Source organism: Macaca nemestrina, chromosome 19 (assembly GCF_043159975.1).
Source record: "Macaca nemestrina isolate mMacNem1 chromosome 19, mMacNem.hap1, whole genome shotgun sequence".
Taxonomy (NCBI): Eukaryota; Metazoa; Chordata; class Mammalia; order Primates; family Cercopithecidae; genus Macaca; species Macaca nemestrina.
Window position 1 is genome coordinate 59,215,730 of NC_092143.1, and position 23,645 is coordinate 59,239,374.

A 23,645-nucleotide genomic window follows, 5' to 3' on the forward strand; every position below is an offset into this window, starting at 1 on the left:
CACCACACCTGGCTAATTTTGTATTTTTAGTAGAGATGGGGTTTCTCCACATTGGTCAGGCTATTCAAATTCCCGATGTCAGGTGATCTGCCTGCCTCGGCCTCCCAAAGTGCTGGGATTACAGGCATAAGCCACTGTGCCTGGCTGGGCCTGTATTTTAAAGTTCCTTTGACATTGGGCAATGCCCCTGGCCACCCAGAAACCCATGAGTTCAATACAGAAGGTGTTAAAGTGGTCTACCTACCCCCAAACAAAATATCTCTAATTTAGCCTCTAGTTCAGGAATCATAAAGACCTTTAAGGCTCATTACACACTCTATGGAAGAGAACCCTGATAGAACATCATGAAAGTCTGGAAGAATTACACTATTGAAGATGCCATTGTTCCATTGTTGCTATGGAAAAAGCCATGAAAACTATCAAGCCCAAAACAATAAATTCCTGCTTAAAAAAACTATGTCCAGATGTTGTTCATGACTTCACAGGATTTATGATGGACCCAATCAAGGAAATCATGAAAGAAATTGTAGATATGGCAAAAAGGTGGGGGTGTGTGAGGGATTTCAAGATATGGATCTTGGAGAAGTTGAAGAGCTAATAGACACCACATCAGAGGAATGAACAGAAGATGACTTGATGGAAATGAATGCTTCTGGACCCGTGCCAGATGATATGGAAGAAGACATAAAATATGCTTTGCCAGAAAACAAACTGACACTAGACAATCTGACATCAGCTCTTTAATTACTCAAGACTGCTTTTGACTTCTTTTATGAGATGGATCCTTCTATGATATGGGCACTGAAACCAAAGCAAATGGTGAAAGAAGAACTGGTAATGTTTGGAAGCATTCTTAGAGAAATGAAAAAGCAAAAAACTCAGACAGAAATTATGATGTATTTCTGTGAAGTTACACAGAGTGTGTCTGCCTCTCTTGCCTGCCTTTCCCCCACCTCCACCACCTTCATCCCTGAGACAGCAAGACCAATCCCTTTTCTTCTTCCTTCACAGCCTACCAAACTCAAAGATGATGAGGATAAAAACCTTTATGATAATCTGTTTCCACTTAATGGATAGTAAATATATATTCTCTGCCTTATGATTTTCTTAATAATATATCCTTTTCTCTAGCTTACTTTACTGTAGGAATACAGCATATAATATATATAACATACAAAATGTGCATTAATTGACTGTTTATGTTTTCAGAACGTTTTCGCATCAACAATAGTTAATTAGTAGTTAAGTTCTTAGAGAGTCAAAAGTTACATGCAGATATTTTACTGTGTGAGGGATTGGTACCCCTGACCCCCACTTTGTTCAAGGGTCAACTGAACAATATCAACCAGTATTTATGCATCATTTTATTTTTATAAATTATTTCATGTACCTTCTTATTTTCTAACAATAAGAGCTATTATGTATGAAGGACTTTCTGTTTGCTAGTCATTAGGCTAGAAAATTAATATGCATAGTTCTGTTTGATGTTAAAAAATCTCTAAGACAAGTATTATAATTGCCCCCAATTTATAGATTAGAAAACTGAGGTTTAGAGGAATTGATAACTTGGCCTTACAGCTAGTAAATTACAGAGGCGGAACTTGAGCCTAGTTTTCTAACTCCAAAACTTGAATCTTTTCTACTAAAACACACTTTGGAAATTTTATTTTGTGTTATTCTTATTGAAATACTCCAAATTCTTTATCAGAAGTTTGTTTCAAAACACTGTGGTTTGGGATTTGCTGTTTTTTGGAAAGCTTACAAAAAGATTAAGAGTCTTAGAATTGATGTTATTTTTTAAGAGTCACAGAGCTAACAAAGAATATTACCAAACCCTGAAATATTTGGTTAGGACTACAGTCCTGGAAAGGTACTTGGTTAATGCCTTTTACAAATTTAGCATTTAGCTAGGTGCTAGGGTATTTTTTAGAGGCTTTTTATTTTCCCCCATCTTCTAAGACTATTTTTAGTTTTTATTTTTAATGTTTTTAAAAAATACTATTTAAGCTACATTTAATAAACTATTGAAGTATAATACCCCAATTTATAAGTATAATTAAAAATGTACTTAAAATTATTTAAATCAATTCCTAAATGTTGTATTTATGTTCTCAAAAAATTATATTCTCCTATCTAATAGTATTTAAGAATAACACAGAAAGAATACTGGTCTCATCCGTGTGACTCAGTAACTATCCTAAGTTTGTGCTTTCTATTAAAATGAAGACAGTAAGTCAATCTTTGCAGTGCATCATAAGTCAGTAAGTATTAACCTTTGTCAAATGTCTTAATGTTAAAGTTATGGTTAGAAAATGGAAACGTTTAAAATAAGATCTCCTCTCTGTGCTGATGGAATAGACTTAAAACTCCCATAGATTTTCCCCCTAATTCATCAGTCAACCACAGTTAATTAATTATGTATTTAGGTGTTCATTTATTTAAAAACATATGTTTTAACAAGTATAGTCTCTAATGCTAGAGAAGCAGAGAAATAGAGACCAAAAAAAGAGTAAGACATGGCTATGCAACAGTTTGTGTTTATGATTCCTTTCCTGCAATTAAATTGTATTGACTCAGATGGTGTATTTGAATCTATTGCATAATCAAGTAAAATTTTATACGTGTTAGCACTTTAAAGACTGAAAAAATGCTACACAATTTAAGGTGTTATTATCATTAGTGCTATTTTAGTACAAGCTGAATCATCTTATTGCCTGGCCCAGTTATCTGTAGGCTGAAGATGGATGAGATAAAAGTAATAATATAATTAAATGTTTGATGGCCAACATGTGAGAGTTTCTCTAGGATTTCACTGGAGTGGATACATTAAGGAATGTTAATTTGTCAGCATTCTTGGTGGATTGATTTGAAGATATGACTAGACTCACTCTAGAACACTGATTCTCAAAGTTGAGCAGGCATCAGAATCACCTAGAAGGCTTCTAAAAACACAAATTACTGGGCCCCACCTTCAGAGTTTCTGACTCAGAAGGTCTGGGGTGGGATCCAAGGATTTGCATGTCTAACAAGCTCTCAGATAAGGCCAATGTCAGGGATCATACTTTGTGAATCACTGTTCTGTCATAACCAGGGTCACACCCAACTTTGGAATGTGAAATTTAATAACAAATTATCTGTGCAAGTGGATCTGTTGCCATCCCATTAATGAATGTATTAGTAAAGGTAATTGTGTTAACAGTTGTAACTGCGTTTGTAGCAGAAAGAGAAAGAAAAGAAAGCAGGGTTAGGGGGAAGCCTCTAATAAATAACTTCAATAACTGAGCCAACTAGTGAAGGAAATAGAGAATCTTACTCTGCTTGCTGTATTTACACATCATCTTAACTTAAAAGTCAGTAAGGTTTAGAAGGGCTGTCCCTCCACAAAGATAATGACTTGATAGCATCAACTTTGGAATTAGAAGAAATAAAAACCTTAATGGGAGAAAAGAAATACAGTTTTTCCATCCTTACGGTAAAAGAAACACTTCAAGGAAGCTTTGAATGTCTTTAAGACACTGCATTTCATCCATATGTAACAGTCTTTGCCTTAAGTCTGATAAAGGTTAACTTCATGGAGCATAGAGGGCACCACTAAATGATCAATTGCTTTAACAGGCAATCGAGATTCTTGTATGTACAGGTGTCCTTGGGGCTGCTGCCCTCCCTAGAACCCCCTTGGCCAGCTGCAACTGCAAACCTGCGTTCTGTGGGCACAGCCAAAGGCACACATACCTTTCTGCAGTTGTAAGCAAGACCAGGAGTAGGCCTCTGACTCCTGAGCCCACAGAAACTTAACAAAATCACTACCGGTATTCAGAAACACCCTCACCCTCACAGTCAATAATAATGCTTGGGAAAAGTCGGGGTCATCTGAAGTGGAGAATTTAGCCTGAAGTGAATTTATAACCCTAAATGGGTTTCTCTACCAGTTAGTAATCTCATTCATCTACGAATAACAATGATCCTGTACCCTCCCCAACAAGGGATAAAATATGCAAGGTTTTAACTCTTTTCATGTAAAAAAAGGTCCAGTCATAGGCAATCCAGAACTAGTTCAGTGGGTTCACAAATCTTCAGAGACCCAGAGCCCTTCCAGCTCTCTGACCCACCAGTCCTAGGTATCAGCCTTGTCCTCCCAGTCCAGGCTGTGCTACTGGAGCTGCAGCAGATAGAGGCACAGTCTAAGCAGAAGATTGAAGGAAAGGAAGAAAAAGGTCACATGCCCATCCTTTGAGGGAGACTTTGTAAGTCCCATACAAAAGCCCCCTTTGTATCTAGCTGTCAGGGAGGTTGACAAATGTGAACTGGGCAGCAAGGAGCTCAGGGACAAATTAAGTTTCCATTACTAAAGAGAAAGGGAAATATGAATATTGGGTAAATAAATAGTAACTTATGCCATCAGGTCCAAGAAAATGAACATTCTTCCTTTCCACCATAGAAAGTGGTAAAAGGGGCAGCACCTCAAAACACACCTACATGACACTGTAGGTCCCACACTTTGGGGAATGTAAGAGCTACTTGGAATACTTGTTAGAGTCCAGAATTCTGGAACCCTCAAGATTCTAATTTAGCAGGCTTAGTGGTTATTGTGATTTAGGAGGTGCCAAGGACCACACTTTGAGAAACACTGCTTTATGGTTTTATTACTATTTGTCAGCCAATTGCTGCTGCCTGAGTTGTTATTAATTATCCTTGGTAACAAATTCTGTTCTGTCCCTTTTTAACTCTTTTATTCTCCATAATTAGATCTTGTAAATGGGTTGGACATGCTCCCTAAATGTTTGTTCCATCAGTACAGCAAGATTGAAACAATAATGACAGATGCATTTTTAGCAATGAAATAAGTCCTTCCTTGAAGGCAAGCAACAGAAAGCTTCCCCAGGAGGAGTTAACCTGGGTTCCAGAGTGGAGCAGCAGAGTCATGCCTTGTGGTGAGTCCGATGGCTAGAAGTAGCCAGGGTCAGGCATGACAATCAATCTAACAGTGATGATTAATAGCCAAATAGAATCTCTGGAGCTTTATTCCTTAGCCTCTGCTCTGCCTCCTCTTTAACACTCAGGTAAATGTCAAAATAGGAACTAGGGATTATAGCTGACAAGGGGTAAATGCCTTCATGTTGTCCTCCAAAGGTTAAGGTTTCCCAGACTTAGTGGAAGCCCCAATCTCCAATAACCATTAATCCACTCTACACTGGTAGGAGTGAGTATATTTATGACTACAGTCACTAAAGGGTGAAATAAAGATTAGTTTTTAGTTAGGAACGCAAAGCTTTTGAGATCAATACAAACACACTGCTGAAATCAATCTAAAGTTTGGAATTTTTAAGTAAAGATTTACTAGGCTTCTTTGTACAGTTAATTTTCCAAAGGGAAAATAAGCTCAGAAATGTAACATAGTAATCAAATTGAGTAAACACTAGTCAGTTTGTAAACTGACCTTGGTTATGCGCATATCAAGTAAGTGTGTAAAGCAATAAAAATGCCCATGATGTGGACGGTAAATTTGCCAATCAAACAGGTAAAGCCAAAATACACATATAGATTTACATGATAAGAATACTAGCAGCTACGTTTGCCTATTTGAAAACATAAATAATCAATAGATGTTAATATTGAAGTTATTCATGCATTTCCCTATTACTGTGCATATTAAGTGTTTCAATTATTTCTACTTAGTTTGATAGATAAATGCAGAGCCATATTTTATGAAACCCTTTAAAAAGAATATAGAACTGTTCTCAAAAACAAAAGCTACTGTTTGGATGAAAGAGCAAGTGGACTGGAAATACACAGCTTGTTACAGTCCTCTGCTGTTCATGTTTGATGCATGTATACAATTTATTATGCAATTTCTTGAGATTTGACAAAGTAATTGTCTGGCAAACCATAGCTTTAATGACTCTTTTTCTGTTTCATATGAAAAGACTGTAGGTATTTTAGGAAAATGGCTTAATAGATCCGTGTCTATAAGTACTCTTTTGCTTGTTATGTATGTGTAGGTTGCGGAGACCCAGAGATATTTTCAGAGGAGTGTGATTCCATGTAGTAAATTCATTTTCTTCAGCAGAGTAAGTGCATGAAAGCTTACAGTAAGCTATAACTTGCAGAGATTGTTTAAGCTACCCATGGACCCTTATAGTGGAGCTGCATATCTTCTCAGTAGAGAATGGAGAAGAAAGAACGCGACAGCACCTCCGATGGGAAGAGGATACTGGGATGCAGGCACAGCCTTCAGTTAATGCCGCTAGGCTACTGTGTAACAGGTTGACATTATCTGCAGTTGTTAGAGGGCGGAATTATCAACCACACTCTAACTGACTCTGCAGCTGAGATTCATTTGCCACTGTTTGCTGCCTGGATGCCAGAGATGGACTCCTAAAGCTCTTTTGCCTAAAGCATATTCCGTCCATTCACCCGGTGCTTTGGGGCAGAGATGTACAGAAATTTGGGTTCAGGAGATTGATGTTGTCCTCTTTGAAATATTTAGAGAGCACAACAAAATACTTTTAGTTGTTTAATGTCAGCATCTGCCACCTAATGCCACACTCTTGGGAAATAATGCCAATATTATTATTTGAATGTGCCAATAATTCACACTCAAAGCCAGTGAGCGCATATGTGTATATATTCTTAAATAGTAAAATCCACACTGGTCATAGGAGACAGTAATTTTTGCTCTACTAATGCTATCACGTAGGTCCTAAAACAACATTTTAGCAGAGCATACTCTCCAAGAAAGGGTAAAATAATTCTTAAGTTCTATGAATTGCACATATGCAGTAATTACAATCCTACATATACATGTATATGCACATACATAGAAATGTATTGAGTAAATTCCTATGTTTTGTGTAGCATACATACTATATATGTACACACATATACATATAAACATAGATATATACCTACAAATAAAATCACTATGTCTGCACCAAGATAGAGAACTTGACACCCAAATTGTTGTTCAGGTGTTTTGATCAATGATACGTCACTTTCCAGAATAATTCAGCAAACTTTAAATTATTTTCATAAATTTTACTTTTAATTAGGAGATTCATTTAGCAATCAAGATGATCCACCCTCAGATTCTGAGTGTTAATGACATGTGACAATTGGAATAAAGAAGTTTGGAGTGGGGATAGCTAGGTTGCCATCATGAATCCATATAATTACAAGAAAAGCCAGCTTAAAGTTATGATACTGGAAGAGTTCCCAGGTTTCTGTAGATTTCAGAACCATATTGATGAGCAACAGAGGGTTTAAATGATCAGCTTTTCTTTTTTTTTTTTTTTTTGAGACAGAGTCTAGCTCTGTTGCCCAGGCTGGAGTGCAGTGGCCGGATCTCAGCTCACTGCAAGCCCCGCCTCCCGGGTTCACGCCATTCTCCTGCCTCAGCCTCCCGAGTAGCTGGGACTACAGGCGCCCGCCACCTCGCCCGGCTAATTTTTTTTGTATTTTAGTAGAGACGGGGTTTCACCGTGTTAGCCAGGATGGTCTCGATCTCCTGACCTCATGATCCGCCCGTCTCGGCCTCCCAAAGTGCTGGGATTACAGGCTTGAGCCACCGCGCCCGGCCATGATCAGCTTTTCTAGCAGCACCAGTTCTTCCACTGTACAAGTCTCTAAATATTTGTTCTAAGAATCAACATATAAACACAAAAGCCATCTTATATATAACATTAAATGTTTTGTTGAACAAATCAATGAATCAATGATAAATGCATAGTGGAATCCATCTATGAATCAGCACAACTAGAATAAGCAAGTCTAAGTCTCCAATCCCCAGTGATGACAAGCTAATTTCCTAAGTGGCTTCCAATAGTTAATTGGGCCCTTGGGAGCCACAGTATTCTTCTAGGTCAGTAAGGGAGGAGGTTGCACAAACAGAAGGAGAAATCCTAAGAGCCCGGGATTTCTAGGAGAAGGAAAACACTGAAGGCATGGCTCTAGGAGCTTCCAATTCTCATTTCTCAAGAGAAGATTCCTGAAATGTAAAGAATCTAAAGGAAAATCTATATTCAGTCCTACATCTTTGTGTACCAGAGAAATCCATCTATTTCCACAGCTACTTGTTACAGATTCTATGTGTTGGCAGGATTCTCAAAGAAGCAAATGTAGGGTAGATACAGGGGCAAGTACACATTCTATGGTGCATAACATTACAAATTTTTAAAGCTAACAATACCATAAACATTGCCAAATCCAGGAAAATAATGTAACATTAATTAACTGTGTGACAGACCTCTACAATACTCCTTTCCCTGAAATTTTGGCTTCATATTATTAAAGTAGCAAACTGACAAAGGTTTTATAATGCCATTTTCTAGAGGAAGAAAAGTAAATCAGTTAATCTGTCTTCTAATGTGATTGATCAAAATTTCTTTTCTAAGGCTGAGGCAGAAGGATTGCTTGAGCCCAGGAGTTCAAGACCAGAATGAGAAACATGGGGAGACCCCATCTCTACCAAAAACAAAATAAAACAAAAAACCCAGGTGTGGTGTCAGGCGCCTGGGGTCACAACTTCTTGGGAGGCTGAGGCGGGAGGATCTCTGAGGTCTAGGAAGTCGAGGCTGCAGTTAGTGGTGATCATGTCACTACACTACAGCCTGGGTGACAGAGAAAGACTGTGTCTCAAAAAAAAAAAAAAAAACTAAGAAAAAAATTTAATTGTTTTTATTATTAATAGCTTAGTAAGTTTTTTTTTCAGCTTCCCAAAGTTTCTCTAGAGTTTCATGTCTTGTTGCTATGTAAGTCAGCACAGTGGGAAGTCAGAATATTCCTAGTAGTCCTTCCTACATCAGGTCAGCTTGCAACAATTTAACTCTACATGGAAGCAGTTGTGAACCACATAAATGCATCCTTCTACATCAATCCAAACCAGATTCCCGAATCAACTTCCCTTTAGCTATGTCTCAAAGTATTCACAACTCCTCCAAAGCCATCTGACATGAGGGGAAGTCAGAGTAGAAATGGCACTCTTAGTTGATTACAGTAAAAAATCTCATTTTTGTAAATTTTACACATTGCGAGTGCCCCTCCTAGACCCTTGGAGGGGGCCCATAAGAGTGAAGTGCCTATCTAGTGGACAATTGCCTCTAATCACTCAATTGGGGTGTAGTTTTTCTGTGGCCCCTCATAGCTAAGTTGGGAGGGCCAATCCCTCCACTTATATCAAGGGAATTTACCCAGGCCCTGTTATGAACTAGGATCCCATATCCCATGCACCAATCAGCATTTCCGAAAAACAGAGAGATTCAGAATATGAACTTTATAGATGGAAAGAAAGGACATTAGCAACCACGCAATCCCCTTTCCACCCCTCAGATGATTAAACTGAAATCCAAGGAAGGTTAACATGTAGATAGATTTATTTCTCAGTTGTCTTGTGAATCAATTATTTGGGTTTTACTAAACCAACATTGAGTATTTTCCAGGTACAGGGTATTCTCCCATCAAATCCTTACAATGAGCTTATAGGATAAATGAACCCCATTTGACCTATAAGAAAAGTGAATCAGAGAAATTAAGGGTCTGTGGCCTTATTTCACACAATTGGTAAATTGCATAGTTCGGGTTCACATTCTTGCCCACTATGCTATGGCATCTCCAATTATCCAATGGGTATGATCTCCTCCCACTAAAGATAATATAAATAATAATTCTTTTGTATTATTTTATTATTTCACAAATTACTTTCACACTTCACAGTTTTCTTAATTATTACACTGCCGCTTAAAATAAATTTTGTAGGAATTAATACTATCCACTCTATGAAAAAAACTAAGGTTTAAAGACACTGGGATACTTGTGTTACCAATAAACGATGAAAGTAAGCCTCAAGTCCATTTTATTTCTAGTCTAGGTCCTGAATTCTTCCCTCCTACTCCCACTGGTCAGTGAGCCATTAGGTGCACTGTAGCTACAATTACCCCCTTATAGAAACTTTCAGTGACTGTCAAAAGCCATGACCTATAAAAGTAAAATCAGCATCGACTGAGATCCTTTTCTTATAGCTTTCTCCCAATAGGTCTGTGTTTGAGGCCTTCTTCTAAAGCTAGAAGATCCTTACAACTCTCTTATTGAAGATAATGGATTTCAGTTGCAAAGTATTTATTTTCTGCATGTTACACTAAAAGTATTTGAAGTGTAACCCTAGTAAATAATAAAGTTGAAAGTTGTTACTACAGGATGTAGTTTATTCCTTCATTATGTCCTGTGAAAGCTCAGTGTAGTCTGTGGACTCATCAACTCCAAAGTAGGAACACTGTGTTGCCTGTTCTTCCTTCTCATGTCTTTCCCATATAAACCTGTTAAGTTAAAATAAAGTTGGCCTATAATGTATTAGGGTTGGAGACATGAGTATAATCTCACATTTAGCTTAATTTAAATATAGATGGTTATACATATGTAAACATGTATAGATATGTGTAGATATAGGGTTAGTATACACACATATTTCCGTGATCTTTCAGCTCAGAGAATCTAAACGAAACAACACCTCAGTAGCAATGAGCACACTTAATGGCCAGAGTTTTATTTCCAATACCATTCTCCAATAACAGGATGCAGTGTTCCTTCAAGAAATGATTGATTCTAAGATTGGGGTATAAAATATACAAGATGAGCCTGCAGTATATTCTTGAGAAGGAAGGAAGGAAGGAAGGAAGGAAGGAAGGAAGGAAGGAAGGAAGAAAGGAAGGAAGGAAAGAAGGAAATATATGTCCTTTTAAAGCTGGAATAGTTTAATCAGGAAAATAAAGCAGTATTGGATTATAATCCAAAGTGTAAAATAAATATCCACGAGTTTCTGTTGATATAAATAAATAAATGGGGGTGGGAATAGACAAATTTTTCTTGCAGGTGAATTCCAAGTAATTTATGTAAATACTCCACCCAGAAGGAATTGAAGAAGTTGCTCTCCACTCCTTAAGATTGGACTGTGCATAGTGACTTTTTTCCAAGAAGTACAATATGGAAAGAGTAATAAAAAGAAAATAATATCTTATTATGGAGAAACATGACAAACACTAAATCAGCTAGGTGAACAAGTTTAACATCAGCAGTGATGGGTCATATTTATCACACATATCCCTGATATTAGGTAATGAAAAGAGGCTTTACCATGGTGGTCCTCCTCCCCAAAACCCATAATCCCAGTGTAATCATGAGAACATCAGACAACTTTTAACTGAGGATCATTCTACAAATTATCTGACTGATACTTCTCAAAATCATCAAGGTCATCAAAAACAAGGAAAGTCTGAGAAAATATACAATCAAAATGAACCTAAGGAAACATGACAATTAAATGTTATGTGGTCTCCTGGATGGGATCCTAAAATCGGAAAAAGAACATTACATAAAAACAAAGGCAATCTGAATAATCTATGCATTCAGCTGGTAATGATTAATTAATATTACTCATCAGTTATAACAAACGCATCATACTATTGAGATATGTTAACAAAAACTGGGCAATGGGTATATGAGAACTCTGTATTCTCTTCTCAATTTTCCTATAAATCTAAATATGTTCTAAAATTTAAATGTTTATCTTAAAAGTACTCTGTATCTTAGAAAACAACTAAATAAATTTTTTATACTAATAATAGTTTCAAAAGATGAAGTTAGCACATACTAACAGCTACCCATGCTGAGAAATACTAACTTTGGGAAACAACAACAAACACACAAACACACACAATTTCACCTTCAAAATTAAATACTGTACCTATTACCTAAATAAAATCATCATATTTTCGTTTTCCCCCAAACAGCTACAATACATTTCATTAAATGGGCAAATAAACATTTACATATAAGATTCAACTGACAATTTTTACCCATTTCAGAGACTCCATAGAATTTTGTGTCAATAATATATGTATTTCAGGTTTATGGAAACAATTACATTAAAAGCATCTCTCAAAGATGACAGCTGTAAAAATCTGCATCTTACACAATTAGAGTGTTTCTCTTTCACAGGGAGTGAAATTCTCTCTGCAAGTATTTAGCTGCTTTTGACACTACTGTTAGAAAGTCAAGAAAATTAATACACATAAAAAGGAATAAAACAAGACCAAATACTCTAGCAGTTGGAATTTAAAACCCTACAGAAGACTTGAATCGGTCCTTATCTTGACCCATGTTTTCCTCTAAGCTCAATTACGATATAAAGACAAAATGAAAAGACTTCGGTGCAGATGTATCGTGTTGTGTTAGCTGTGACTACATGTTACTATTTGATTTTGAGAAAATATATCCTTTAGTTCCTGGGTTGTCTCTAAACAACTAAAAAGAAATACTCATCAGAATTCTTGATTTGTCACCTTAGACAATGGACTCCCCAAGTTTATCCAAACTTTCAGACAATACTTCAATAATTACTATATTAACTCAGAATTTAAACAATTTGAACAACTTTACTGGTATACTATGAAATATGGTATTATAAAATAAACAGTAGAAATGGAAATAGGATTGGGTGTACTGGGGTGGAGTGGAGGAATAAGGAGGATAAAGATAAACAGAAAAACAGAGAAATATTTTTTTAAATGGAAAGTTGGAGAGATTTGCACTAACATCAAAGAAGCAAAGAGCAATAATAAATAAATACCACAAGATATAAACAGGTCACCTGTAGGGAATCTAGCACTGCAGTCAAGGTAATAGATCCTTGTAAAGATATAATGATATTTGATTACTATCTGGACATATAAATATTTGACTAAGAAATTTAGATCATTTATTTCCATTAACTGTAAAACTTTCAATGGGCTGCTGAATATTGCAACATAGCAATACATATATTCATTTTTAAGAATTGGTAAGAGAAAGAACAAAATTATTGCCACAAATGAAAGAAAAATTTAAGGGTGGAGAAGGTGATTTTAATAATTTGCAAATTTGGATGATAACTCTTTATGATAAAGATTCATTATCTTGCTTATAGAGAGTTTCATACCCTTCTAAAATGAGCACTCAGAATATAAAAAATACTTTCCAATAAACTCCAATCCTTTGAAAACTTTTGATGCATATAAAATAATTTGTGAATATAAGTAATATAATTTCTGCCAATGCACTCAAAATACATTGACATGTTTTACTTGTTGTTTGTGATGATTTCCACAAAGATGACTGGGTAAATTCTTCTGACCTCCAGCCTCTGGGAAGTTTTCAAGGGGAGAAGAATATGTTCCTCCTTATTCTCCTGTTTAACCTCCAACTTATCCTGCAAATCACCAGGAGAGCTCCCAGTTATACTTTGGGGAACATTCAGTTCACTTTTCCTGAATGCAAGCCTATACAGTAGTTAAATGAAGGAAATGCTCTCTCTCTTCACATATGGGAAAACTGAGACCTGAAAAAAGGAAAGTGATTTGTCTAGAGGCCCAGGTAATGTCAGAGACAGAAGCCAATCACAACACCCTCTCTCATCTCAGTCATCATCATGAAGGCCTAGTGCCAAAAAGCTACTTTTCAGAGTCCTGCATCTATTAAGCAACCTGTTATTAAATCATCATTAGTAATAAATATCCTTAGTTTTTAATACCCAATTGTGTTTATTGGGATCGTTCTCCATCCATCTTGATTCAGAATGCTTTTAGTGCTGCTTCCTCCTGCAGGAAAATCTGTACATCCTGCTTTTTCTCCTGTAGGCTGGCGGAGGACAGTGCAGCAGCCAACACTCACAACCATCATTGGTGCATGGCTAAAGACCATGGCGATTTTACAGCATCTTGAACATTTCACATCCACAAAGTAGGAAATGGAGCGCTGCATCAGGCACTTCTTGTGTTTCCTCTCCTCCTTTTTTGAAGAAGGATGAAGAATTTCCTTTACAAGAGGCATATTCTCATGGGGAGATCATCACTGCCAGAAAGGCGAAATATCCTTAATTTTTAAAAATCTTAATTACTCAAGACATGCGTGAAACACCAATGTCCCCAGAGGGAAAAGTGTGATGGTTTTTAAAACTACAGGTAAACAGCATATATAGACATAAAATATCTAGAGAGCAAAGCCAAAAATAGTAGTACCTTCATTAAAGTGACTAGTTGCCTCTTGAATAGCATCATGAATCCTTACAACCCTAAGAAAAGTAGATGTATTCTTTTCATCATTCAATATTTGTTAAGCACGAGGCATAATCTGTAGAAAAGAAAAAAAGGAAAACTAGGAAGAGAATTCTCTAGCTACATCTGTCTACTTTTTATTTAACAAATGTTCACAAAGCATTCACTATGTGTCTGGCACTGTTTTAAGGACCTACAAATATTTACAACAATTTAAACACCGTAAGATCTGTTGAGATAGGTGCTATAATTATCCCATTCTCAAATGAAGAAAGCAGGCACAGGGAGGTTACTTGCCCAAGGTCACACCAATAGAAAGTGGCAGAACAGGATTCAATTCCAGGGAATCTGCTTCCAGAATCCATGTACAGAATTGCAGCTCTGTGCTACCTTTGTTGAGTAGTTTAATTACTATTAAAGCAACTACTCTCTTCAAAGTTTTGAAGAGCTTTGCTGGATGATTGTGGCTATAGGTAAAAAATTTGGATGAAGCACTTACTGAGGTCCCATCAAACTCTTAGCTATGTGCTGTGAGTAATAACTTCACAATAGAATAAATATTTTATTAATTTTAAGACAGTAGATCATTATAATCTGGAGATTGACTAATACCAGTTTAGTCAAATACCTGACAGTCTCTGCTTGTTAAATTCTTCCCTTGTTCTCTCTGCTCTTTCTCTGAGACATTTGAAAATTCACCTGCAATAGTCCATCAATATATTTACTGAATTACGGCTATGGGCAAGGCACAAAGCTATGTATTATGGGAGATTTTTACCAGAGAGAGGGCTTTTTCTCCCCTTGATGCTTATAATCTAGTTAAGATGGTAACAGATTTCCCTGAATAAGCAATTAACAAAGCAGTAAATAATAAATGTTGAAAGAGTGTTACAGACAATAAGTACTCTGAGGAAGTTAGAGATGTGTTTCTTTCTGCTTCAATAATTCCTTATACATACTCTTATCAGAGCAATTATCAAGTATAATTATTCACTTGCTGAAGCTAATTTACCTGCTTGTCTCTTCTACTAGAATGTAAGCCTCTTGAGGACAAGAATGCAGTTTTATTCATCATTGTTTCCTTGATGTTTAGCACAGTGTTTGGTATTCAATAGATACTTAATATATACTTGATGAATGAATGAATGCATGAAGAAATAAATAAATGTTTCCTAGAGGCAGGCATTTCTTTTGTGGCCAGTGCAGTAGAATGGTAAATCCCTGGAGTCAGGCTGTGTTGGTTTGAACCTAAGCACTGCTTTTGAAAAGTTGTGTGATTCTGAAAAATTTACCTGATTTCTCTGCATTTCATTTTGCTCATTAGTAAAATGAAAATAATAGTACCTTTCTTCAGCAGCTAATTTGGCTATGGAACAAATTACCCCAAAAGCTAATGACTTGAAACAGCAGCCATTGATTTAACTCAGGGTTCTGTGGATCAGTCATTTGGAATATGTTGGTTCTCCTGTCTCAGCTGGGCTCATTCACGCATCAGAGTTCAGCTATTGGGCAATCTGGGGAATGTTTTGTCCATGTGATGTGTCATCTTCTACCAGGCTAGCCTGGGCTTCATCACATGACATCTGGCAGGCCTCTAAGAGGGAGAGTTGAAACACACAAGGCCTCTTGAGGCTTAGACTCAGAATTGGCACAAGGTCGCTTCTGGGGCACATTCCATTGGTCAAAGCAAGTTACAAGGCCAGCTCACATTCAAGGATTGGGTAAGTCGAATCCACTCTTGATGAGAGGAGCAGCAAAGCCACATTATAATGTGGTATGTATACCAGGAAGGGTGGAGACATTGAGCTATGTTTGCAATCTGCCATACTCTTTCATAGGATTAGCAAGAGGATTAAGAACATAAAACATTTAAAGGACTTAGAACAGTGTCCACCACGCAGTAATAAACCCAATAAGTAGTAGCCATTGTTATTCTGTTGGAGGTTGCCAGGAAAGGTTTTATAGTGGAAAGAAATCTGAGTTTACTCTTGAGAGGTAAGTGGGATTTCTATTTGTAGAGAACGAAGGCCTCTCAAAAGGACACAGCCTAACAATAGGTGCTGTGGTTTAACAGTGGAGCGTGTCCAGAACAGGCTGCCCAGAGGAGCTAGAGCTAAACACTGGGAACCTAGAATGCCAGCCACAGAGTTGGGCTTGACAGCAGAGCAATATCAAACCATTGGCTTTTGCCTAACTGTTAGCCAATAGCACCATTTCTTATTGTTATTTCAGATGCTGTGTTCTTTAATAAGCTTCTCAGTGCTGATGGTTCTGTGGTATCTTTGACCCATCTACTCAAGATTAAAAAAATAAATAAATAAATAACTAGAAATCTGTGAGTTGTGTCTGGATTTTGCTGCTCCCTAACTTTGAAGGAGCTATGTGGTCCTTCTTTACTCAATTTTATTCCAAGTGTAAAATGGAATAATTTCTTGCTTTATCCATCCATTCCACAATAATGGTAATCTTAAAGGTCAGATCACATTGAAGTAGTGTTTACTATCCAAAAGACACAGGGGAGACCAGGCTCTGATGTTTATGCAATTTGATGATAACTCATAAATCCCAAGCAGAAAAGTCAAGAATAAGGAAAATAAAGTTTCAGTGTGGCTGCACCTATATGTCAAGCAGCAAAACATTTCTAGAACTGCTCTAAAGATAATCTTCAGCGCCTCCAGTCCAGTGAGACGATCCTGAGCAACTGGAGCCACTGATAGGCCTGGATCTCTGCCACCTTGAAGGCTGACCAGACCACTAGAAGCTAATGGCAGCTCTAGTAGACTGCTCAGTGGCTATGGTTTCAGAATCTTTCCATTGTACATGGTTTAAATGCAAATTCACTAATGAATAATTTTGATAATTCTATGGAAGTATGAAGATGATTTGCATTAGGCGACTACACAATCATATTTAATTTTTTTAAAAAAAGACAATTCTGGCTCTTCTTATGCCATGTGAAATCCATCCTGCTGAGTGCTCCTGACTAGTCACGTCCTTCCTGCCATTTTAAAAACAATAGTGGCAGAGATGCAAGCTGCTGATAGTGCTCAGCAGGACAGATCAAACACACAGATGCAATTTCTGTATGTTGAACACTGAAGTAGGATAAAATTCAAATACTTACAATCGCTTAGTAGCTAGCATCTGATTGCTGCAAATTGAATCTTTCATAACGAGATTTATTGTAAATAGTGTCATCTCATTTGTGAGTTCTGCAATAATTTCAGTCAAAGCCAGTATAAGATACTGGAGGTGTGAGATTTATAGGACATATATGCTAGTTTATGCACAGATTATGAAGAGACGTTTTATTGATATTCTTTTTTAATTGCTTAGAAAATAACCAGAATTGTATTTTTTTCTGAAATTTAAACATTATCAGATAACTTTAGAATGCAGAAGAAAATGTTTTTATCCACTTCAACAGACATTTTTGGAATTGCCAGCTCCCAATCCCATTCTCTTCCCCTTCAACCCTAGTTGTTAAATAAGCATTAACATTATAGGTAGCTAATATGTTTGAAATGTGGCTTTTATATTATTTGGAAGCAATAAAGAGCCTGGTAATCATAATTCGTGACCAATATATCCTATCCATAGAAAAACAGAAATTTGAAACTAAGCTATTTTGAGGCCTACGAACATACTTTCTTTCATGATAAAACAGGAAGGTGGCCATAATTTAAGTGATCAAATACTATTATTGTCTTTGGGCTTAGTTCCAAATACTTCATGAGAAGTCCATAAAAGATCAACATCAAAAGCATAAATAAAAATTGCACTTTACATGTATGAGAGTTTTATGACACCCCACATACTTAATAGCTTTAATTGCTAGTGACACAGAACTCCAAAAATGTTCTACCTTAGAGTCACATGATCTTCCTGTTCAACACCCAAACAAGGGAAATTTAAAAAAAAAAATCAAAACAAATAATAGGGCCGGGAGAATTGGATAATCTGTTCTCTTTCCTCTGCCCTAAACAACAGCAAAATTCTTTTATATGATTTAATCATGTACTGGGGCATTTCCATTATAAACATAAATATGAGAATGCAGCATCTCAACAGGATCTGAATAAAGAAGTCTTACTCTCAGATAATCTAGAACCTTGACAAAAAAAGGGGGGGGGGCTTTTGTGAGGGTTAAATGTTTCAGTTTGATCCTTCTTCATTTATTTAAGAGTGAATATCCCATGTGCATGTTAACATTATCATTGTAAATGGGGAATCTCTATTTCTGAACCTCAGAATTGTTAGTTTTCCTCCCTTTCCTAAGCAGGTGTCTTTCCATCTCTCACAAATCAAAGAGATGATGGGGGGTGTGAATAGATGTCTTGCAGTGGTGCCCTGATATGTATTTTAATAAGTTTACTCATCAGAGCACATATAAATTAGAATGAATCATATTCATATATTTAATAGCAAACAAAGCTCAATTTAGCTCATGTCCAGTTTTCTTCGCGTTCATTTTACTTAAGGGCGTGCCTTCCTTTTTCTGCTTCTTTTTTTCTTTCTTTCTTGGACACCTCCAACCCCCATTGATGACCGAAATGCAGGGCTATAAATGTAAGGGTGCAATACATCATGAGATAAGTCTGGAGAACATGTCCTCTACCAAAATGCACATGAATCTCTAGTACAGCTAAAATTCCAGAAACATGCTGGGGTTCCTTTTGCATGGTAAGCAGGGTCAAAAATGTGAGCACTAGGTAGTTGCCCTTATATATCAGATGAGTTCCAAAGTTGAAAGGTTACATTTGTGAAATTGCAGCTGGGTTTCCTAGCACTTGATTCTACCTCCTGCAAAATAAACACTCCTAATTGAAATACAAATCCAACAATATGATAATCTTTCAGTAAAAAAAAAAAAAAATGTGACTTCTGCACCCTTATCTGTTGAAGAGCTGACAGAGAAGTTCAGAGGCAGTTGTTTCACCAGACAAAATGATAGAGAAAATATGTTTTCAAATAAGATCATAAACCTTGCATAGTGCTTTATGGGAAGCAAATGTAAAGCAAAGGGCTGTCCTCTATTCTGTCTACCAGCACTACTCCCACCACCCTGGTGTGTATCCTCAGCCACTCACCTTTTAGGCAAGGGCTAGTATCTTCTAGATCAGACCCAAATCCCAAATAACAAAACAGAATAAAGTGATATCTTAGCATACTTTGAGATCAGACTGTTTCTGCATTTCATAGTGCTGGGGGTGAGGGGGAGGTGTGGGGGGAAGGGAAAAGCAGCATACCAATGTAGTGAAATCTGGAAACAACAGCATATATACAGACACAAAAAAAGTTTGCATATTGCACAGAGCGCTTGAAGATCATAAATCTATGCATGAGAAAGATGTAGTGGAAATTTTGGGGGGGATTAGAGTTTATTTTTGTCATCTCTGTGAGACAGCTACTCATTCATCCAGATCACAGCTAAGAAAAAAGCTGGTCACAGAAATTAGCAGTTTCAGCTCAGCAGCGAAGTCGCCAGCCTGTGAAGGCAGAGAGAAATTGACTAATTAGCAATGCGCACTAAAACTTGACGGTTCTTTATAGAGAGAGAGAAGAGAGAGGGAGAGAGAGGGAGAGGGAGGGAGGGGGGGCTCGCTTTTTCCCCTTCTTTCTTCCAAAGATGTTTGAAATCGCAGTCATTTACGCTCGACAATTTTTACAATAGCCTTGAGCCATAATTTTGCGAGTCTCTCCAGCATCCATCCCCCTGTATGGTCTCTCTCTACTGGCCAAGCACGACCGTTTCTCTCCCCAACCGTGGATTTCCTATTACTCTCGTTACGACTCACTGAGCCCCAGGCCCAAGGATAATGATGTGTTGTTTCTTGGTAGCATAATTTGTCACACGTACATTTTTTCTTCTTCTTCTCTTGCAGAAAGCTCTGCTCCCTCTCTCTCTCTCCCTCTCTCTCTCCCTCTCTCTTTCTCTCTTTTCTCCCTCTCCTACATTTTCTTGCTGTTGCTAATTCATGGTGATCAAATGATGTACGACAAAATAAATTGTAAAGAGTGACTGCCTGGAGTTGGGAACCAGAAGGTGTTTTCCCCCTCCCAAGGAGAGAGCAAACCTTTAAAAAGGAAGGACAATTGATTTTTGGGGGGAGCTTAAGTGAGCCTTGACTTTGCAGCTGGTTGAGAGCAGGTAAGTTTCTGGCCTTGTGTCTGCCTTGTGTGTATTTTGTTCTGTCTTTTGGGTTGTTGTAGGGGGAAGGGCCGGGGAGGGAGTCTTTCAGAGGTGTTGGGGGGGTAGTTGTATGGCAAACGCTCATAAAGAATAAAACTCCTATTGCAAGAAATAAGCAGATGAGGAGGAAAGGCAAGGGAGGAGAACAAGAAGGAAGGGGAATAGGAAAAGATGGGGGGGGGGAGACAACGAAGCGGAGAGAGCTAGAGAGAGGTATGACCGGGTCCTCTTAAAGGGAGAGAGACTCTAAGATGTTTCAGGCAAGCCAGAGCTTTGGGGGCGGGCGTGGGGGTGCTGCCGAGGGAGGGAGCGCGAGGGAGGGTAGGGTCCACCTGGAACGGGATGGGAAAGTGAGTGGAAAGGAGCTCAGTCCGGTATAAATAGGAAGCCGGCGATCCAGGACCGGCGCCAGGCAGGGCAGAGTGAGCCGCAGTGGAAGGGGCAGGTCCGGCGGGATCCCTCTGAGCCGGGAGGCGGCGGCGGCGGCGGCTCTCCCGGGCGGGCGGACGGGCGGGTGCGCGGGCGGGATGCGAGCAGAGGGTCCCTTTCTGCTCAGCCCTGGAAGGTGCAATTACAGGTTAAGGACCGGGCGTATCGATTTCGCCTCGCCTCCCCCACCCTGCCCTCCTCCGCCTAGATGCCGGCGGCTCAGACTTTTTACAGAAGTAGTTCCAGGGCCGGGGGAGTGGGGGTGCCCGAGTGGGGGGCCGCTGGGGGCTCTACCGAGGGGGTCAGAAGGCAGCTGCGGCTGCCGGCCACGATGCTGGGTGGGGCGCAGAGACCCCGCACCCCACTGCGCCCCCGCCCCCCCACTCGTTCCACAGCCCCCACCCCTCCCCCCAACACCTGCCTTCTAACTTGAACTTCTCATAGTTACTGGAGTTAAAGCGACTGCGCCTGGTGCCCGGGAGAGAAAACCGTGCACACGAATCCCTCCCGGCCTCCCGGCCTCCCGGCTCCCGCTCCAAACGCGTCCTCGCAGCCCCACTTCCTCCCCTTGGGTCCTCGGTGCTGCCCCGCACTGGAAGGGGAGATAGATGCCCGAACTTCCGGGCTTTGAAATGAGCGAGACGGGGGAAAGGGGGCCACCGGGTGGGGGTGGGGGTGGTGGAAGGATTCTCCTGCCAGGTTTAAAGGCGTCTCTGAAAAATTAGCCAAACTGAGTGGTGACGGGGAAGCCAACAGTTTGCGAAGCAGGGAAGCGGGCAGGGCCAGGGTGAGGGAAATGAGCTCGAATTGATAAGGACAGCTCCCGCCTCTGCCGAGTCCACTGAGCGGGTCCTCACCGCGCTCCGCTGCACTTTCCCGGGAGAAGAAAGGGCTTTATCTCCTCCCTCAGACTACTAGCCTAGGAGTTTCTCGGGGCAGCATGGATAATCGAAGGGGGTCCCAGCTTTTGGAGAGCTAAGATCGCCCACCCCGCACGCTTGTCGGGCCCCTGTTCCTACCCCCTCCCCCAAACTGGGCCAACTGCGAAAAGCAAAGCTTCGGGCATAAGTTGACCTGAAACCTTCACCGTCGGTCGCCTCTGCGCTTTCAGGGCACCCCCGGCTCCCCACTCCCCAGCCTTTCCCTTCATCCGGCCCGGCATGGACACGAGCCCACGAGGTGCCTCGGCCTCAGCCGCCACTTTGCCGTCGCTGCTGCCACTGCTGTTGCTGCCAACAGCTGAGGTGGTTTTAGGAAAGTGAGGTACGAAGTGTGTGGGAGGTGGCGAGAGGAGTCGCAGGGAGCAGAACCGGCGCCGGGACCCCAGACAGGGCCCTTCTGGTGGCGCTCACGGATCCAGCGTCTTCGGACTTTCCTCCTAGGGTCGGGGTCCGGAGCGCGCCAGGAGGGAGCCAAGCTGAGCCTTGTTTCTTGTTCTTCGCCCTCCCCTCCCCTCCACACCCTTCCCCACCCCGACCACACCCCACCCCATCCACCACCCTGCTCCCCTCCCTCCCATCCCCCACCCCTGTCTGCCAGGTTGGAGGAGGGTTTAAAGCCAGGTGCACAGAGTCAGCTCGCCATGTCCAGATCCGGGGACAGGACTTCCACCTTCGACCCCAGCCACAGCGACAACCTGCTGCACGGCCTCAACCTGCTGTGGAGGAAGCAGCTGTTTTGCGACGTGACCCTGACGGCCCAGGGCCAGCAGTTCCACTGCCACAAGGCCGTGCTGGCCTCCTGCTCGCAGTACTTCCGATCGCTCTTCTCCAGCCACCCCCCTCTCGGGGGAGGGGTCGGCGGCCAGGACGGCCTGGGGGCCCCCAAGGACCAGCAGCAGCCGCCGCAGCAGCAGCAGCCGTCACAGCAGCAGCAGCCGCCGCCGCAGGAAGAGCCCGGGACTCCTTCTTCCTCCCCCGACGACAAGCTGCTGACCAGTCCCCGGGCCATCAACAACCTGGTGCTGCAGGGCTGCTCGTCCATCGGGCTGCGCTTGGTGCTCGAGTACCTCTACACGGCCAATGTGACCCTGTCCCTGGACACGGTGGAGGAGGTGCTGTCGGTCAGCAAGATCCTGCACATCCCCCAGGTCACCAAGCTCTGCGTGCAGTTCCTCAACGACCAGATCTCGGTGCAGAACTACAAGCAGGTGTGCAAGATCGCCGCGCTGCACGGCCTGGAGGAGACCAAGAAGCTGGCCAACAAGTACCTGGTGGAGGATGTGCTGCTGCTCAACTTCGAGGAGATGCGCGCCCTGCTGGACTCGCTGCCGCCCCCCGTGGAGTCGGAGCTGGCGCTCTTCCAGATGTCCGTGCTGTGGCTGGAGCACGACCGCGAGACCCGCATGCAGTACGCGCCTGACCTCATGAAGCGCCTCCGCTTCGCGCTGATCCCGGCCCCGGAGCTGGTGGAGCGGGTCCAGTCAGTGGATTTCATGCGAACCGACCCGGTCTGCCAGAAGCTGCTGCTGGACGCCATGAACTACCACCTGATGCCCTTCAGGCAGCACTGCAGGCAGAGCCTGGCCAGCAGGTAGGAGACAACAAAGAGGAGGGCGGGGGTGGCGGGGGTGGGGGGGAGAGCCAGAGAGGCCGGAGGGAGGGGAGGGGGCAGGGAGGAGGGGAGAGATGGGTGGGCTGGGCGGGTGGCTCTGGCAGGATGAAAACAAACGCAAACAATTCAGAGTGTGTTGGGAAAGTTGATTTCAGAGTCCCTGAAAGGTCAATAGGGAACTGGCCTAACAGCATCCCTGAGCGCTCCAAAGCCGAGGTTCTAGATATCTCCAGAGTGTAAACATGGGAACTGTGGACTCAGACTGAAATTGACAGGCAGGTGGGGCCAAAGGCCAGGAGAGTTAGAAGTGTAGCTTTGGCAGTCTCTCTAAGCCAGTTCTACCTACAAATCTCAAGATGGGCTTGTTCTAGAAAAGGGATCCTGTGGTGAGG

The 23,645-nt window shown here is 40.8% G+C and overlaps 1 protein-coding gene and 1 long non-coding RNA gene across 3 annotated transcripts in view; both read left to right on the forward strand.

Moving 5' to 3' along the window:
- Nucleotides 1–410: 410 nt before the first annotated feature.
- LOC105498388 (uncharacterized) lies at nt 411–7,272 on the forward strand. The gene is made up of 3 exons (XR_011616968.1): nt 411–834; nt 4,747–4,931; nt 6,000–7,272. It is a non-coding gene; the product is annotated as an uncharacterized lncRNA (long non-coding RNA).
- A 12,626-nt stretch (nt 7,273–19,898) lies between these two features.
- The window catches only part of LOC105498372 (kelch like family member 14), a 101,014-nt gene continuing 97,267 nt past the window's right edge, over nt 19,899–23,645 (forward strand). Inside the window, exons 1-2 of one of the 2 annotated variants that reach the window (XM_011770443.2) lie at nt 19,899–20,229; nt 22,240–23,232. In XM_011770443.2, coding sequence (XP_011768745.1) covers nt 22,283–23,232 — 950 coding nt within the window. In that variant the 5' untranslated portion in view covers nt 19,899–20,229; nt 22,240–22,282. Of the gene's footprint in view, nt 20,230–21,380; nt 21,964–22,239; nt 23,233–23,645 lie in introns of those variants that run through there. The other variant, XM_011770445.2, reaches the window with a different exon arrangement.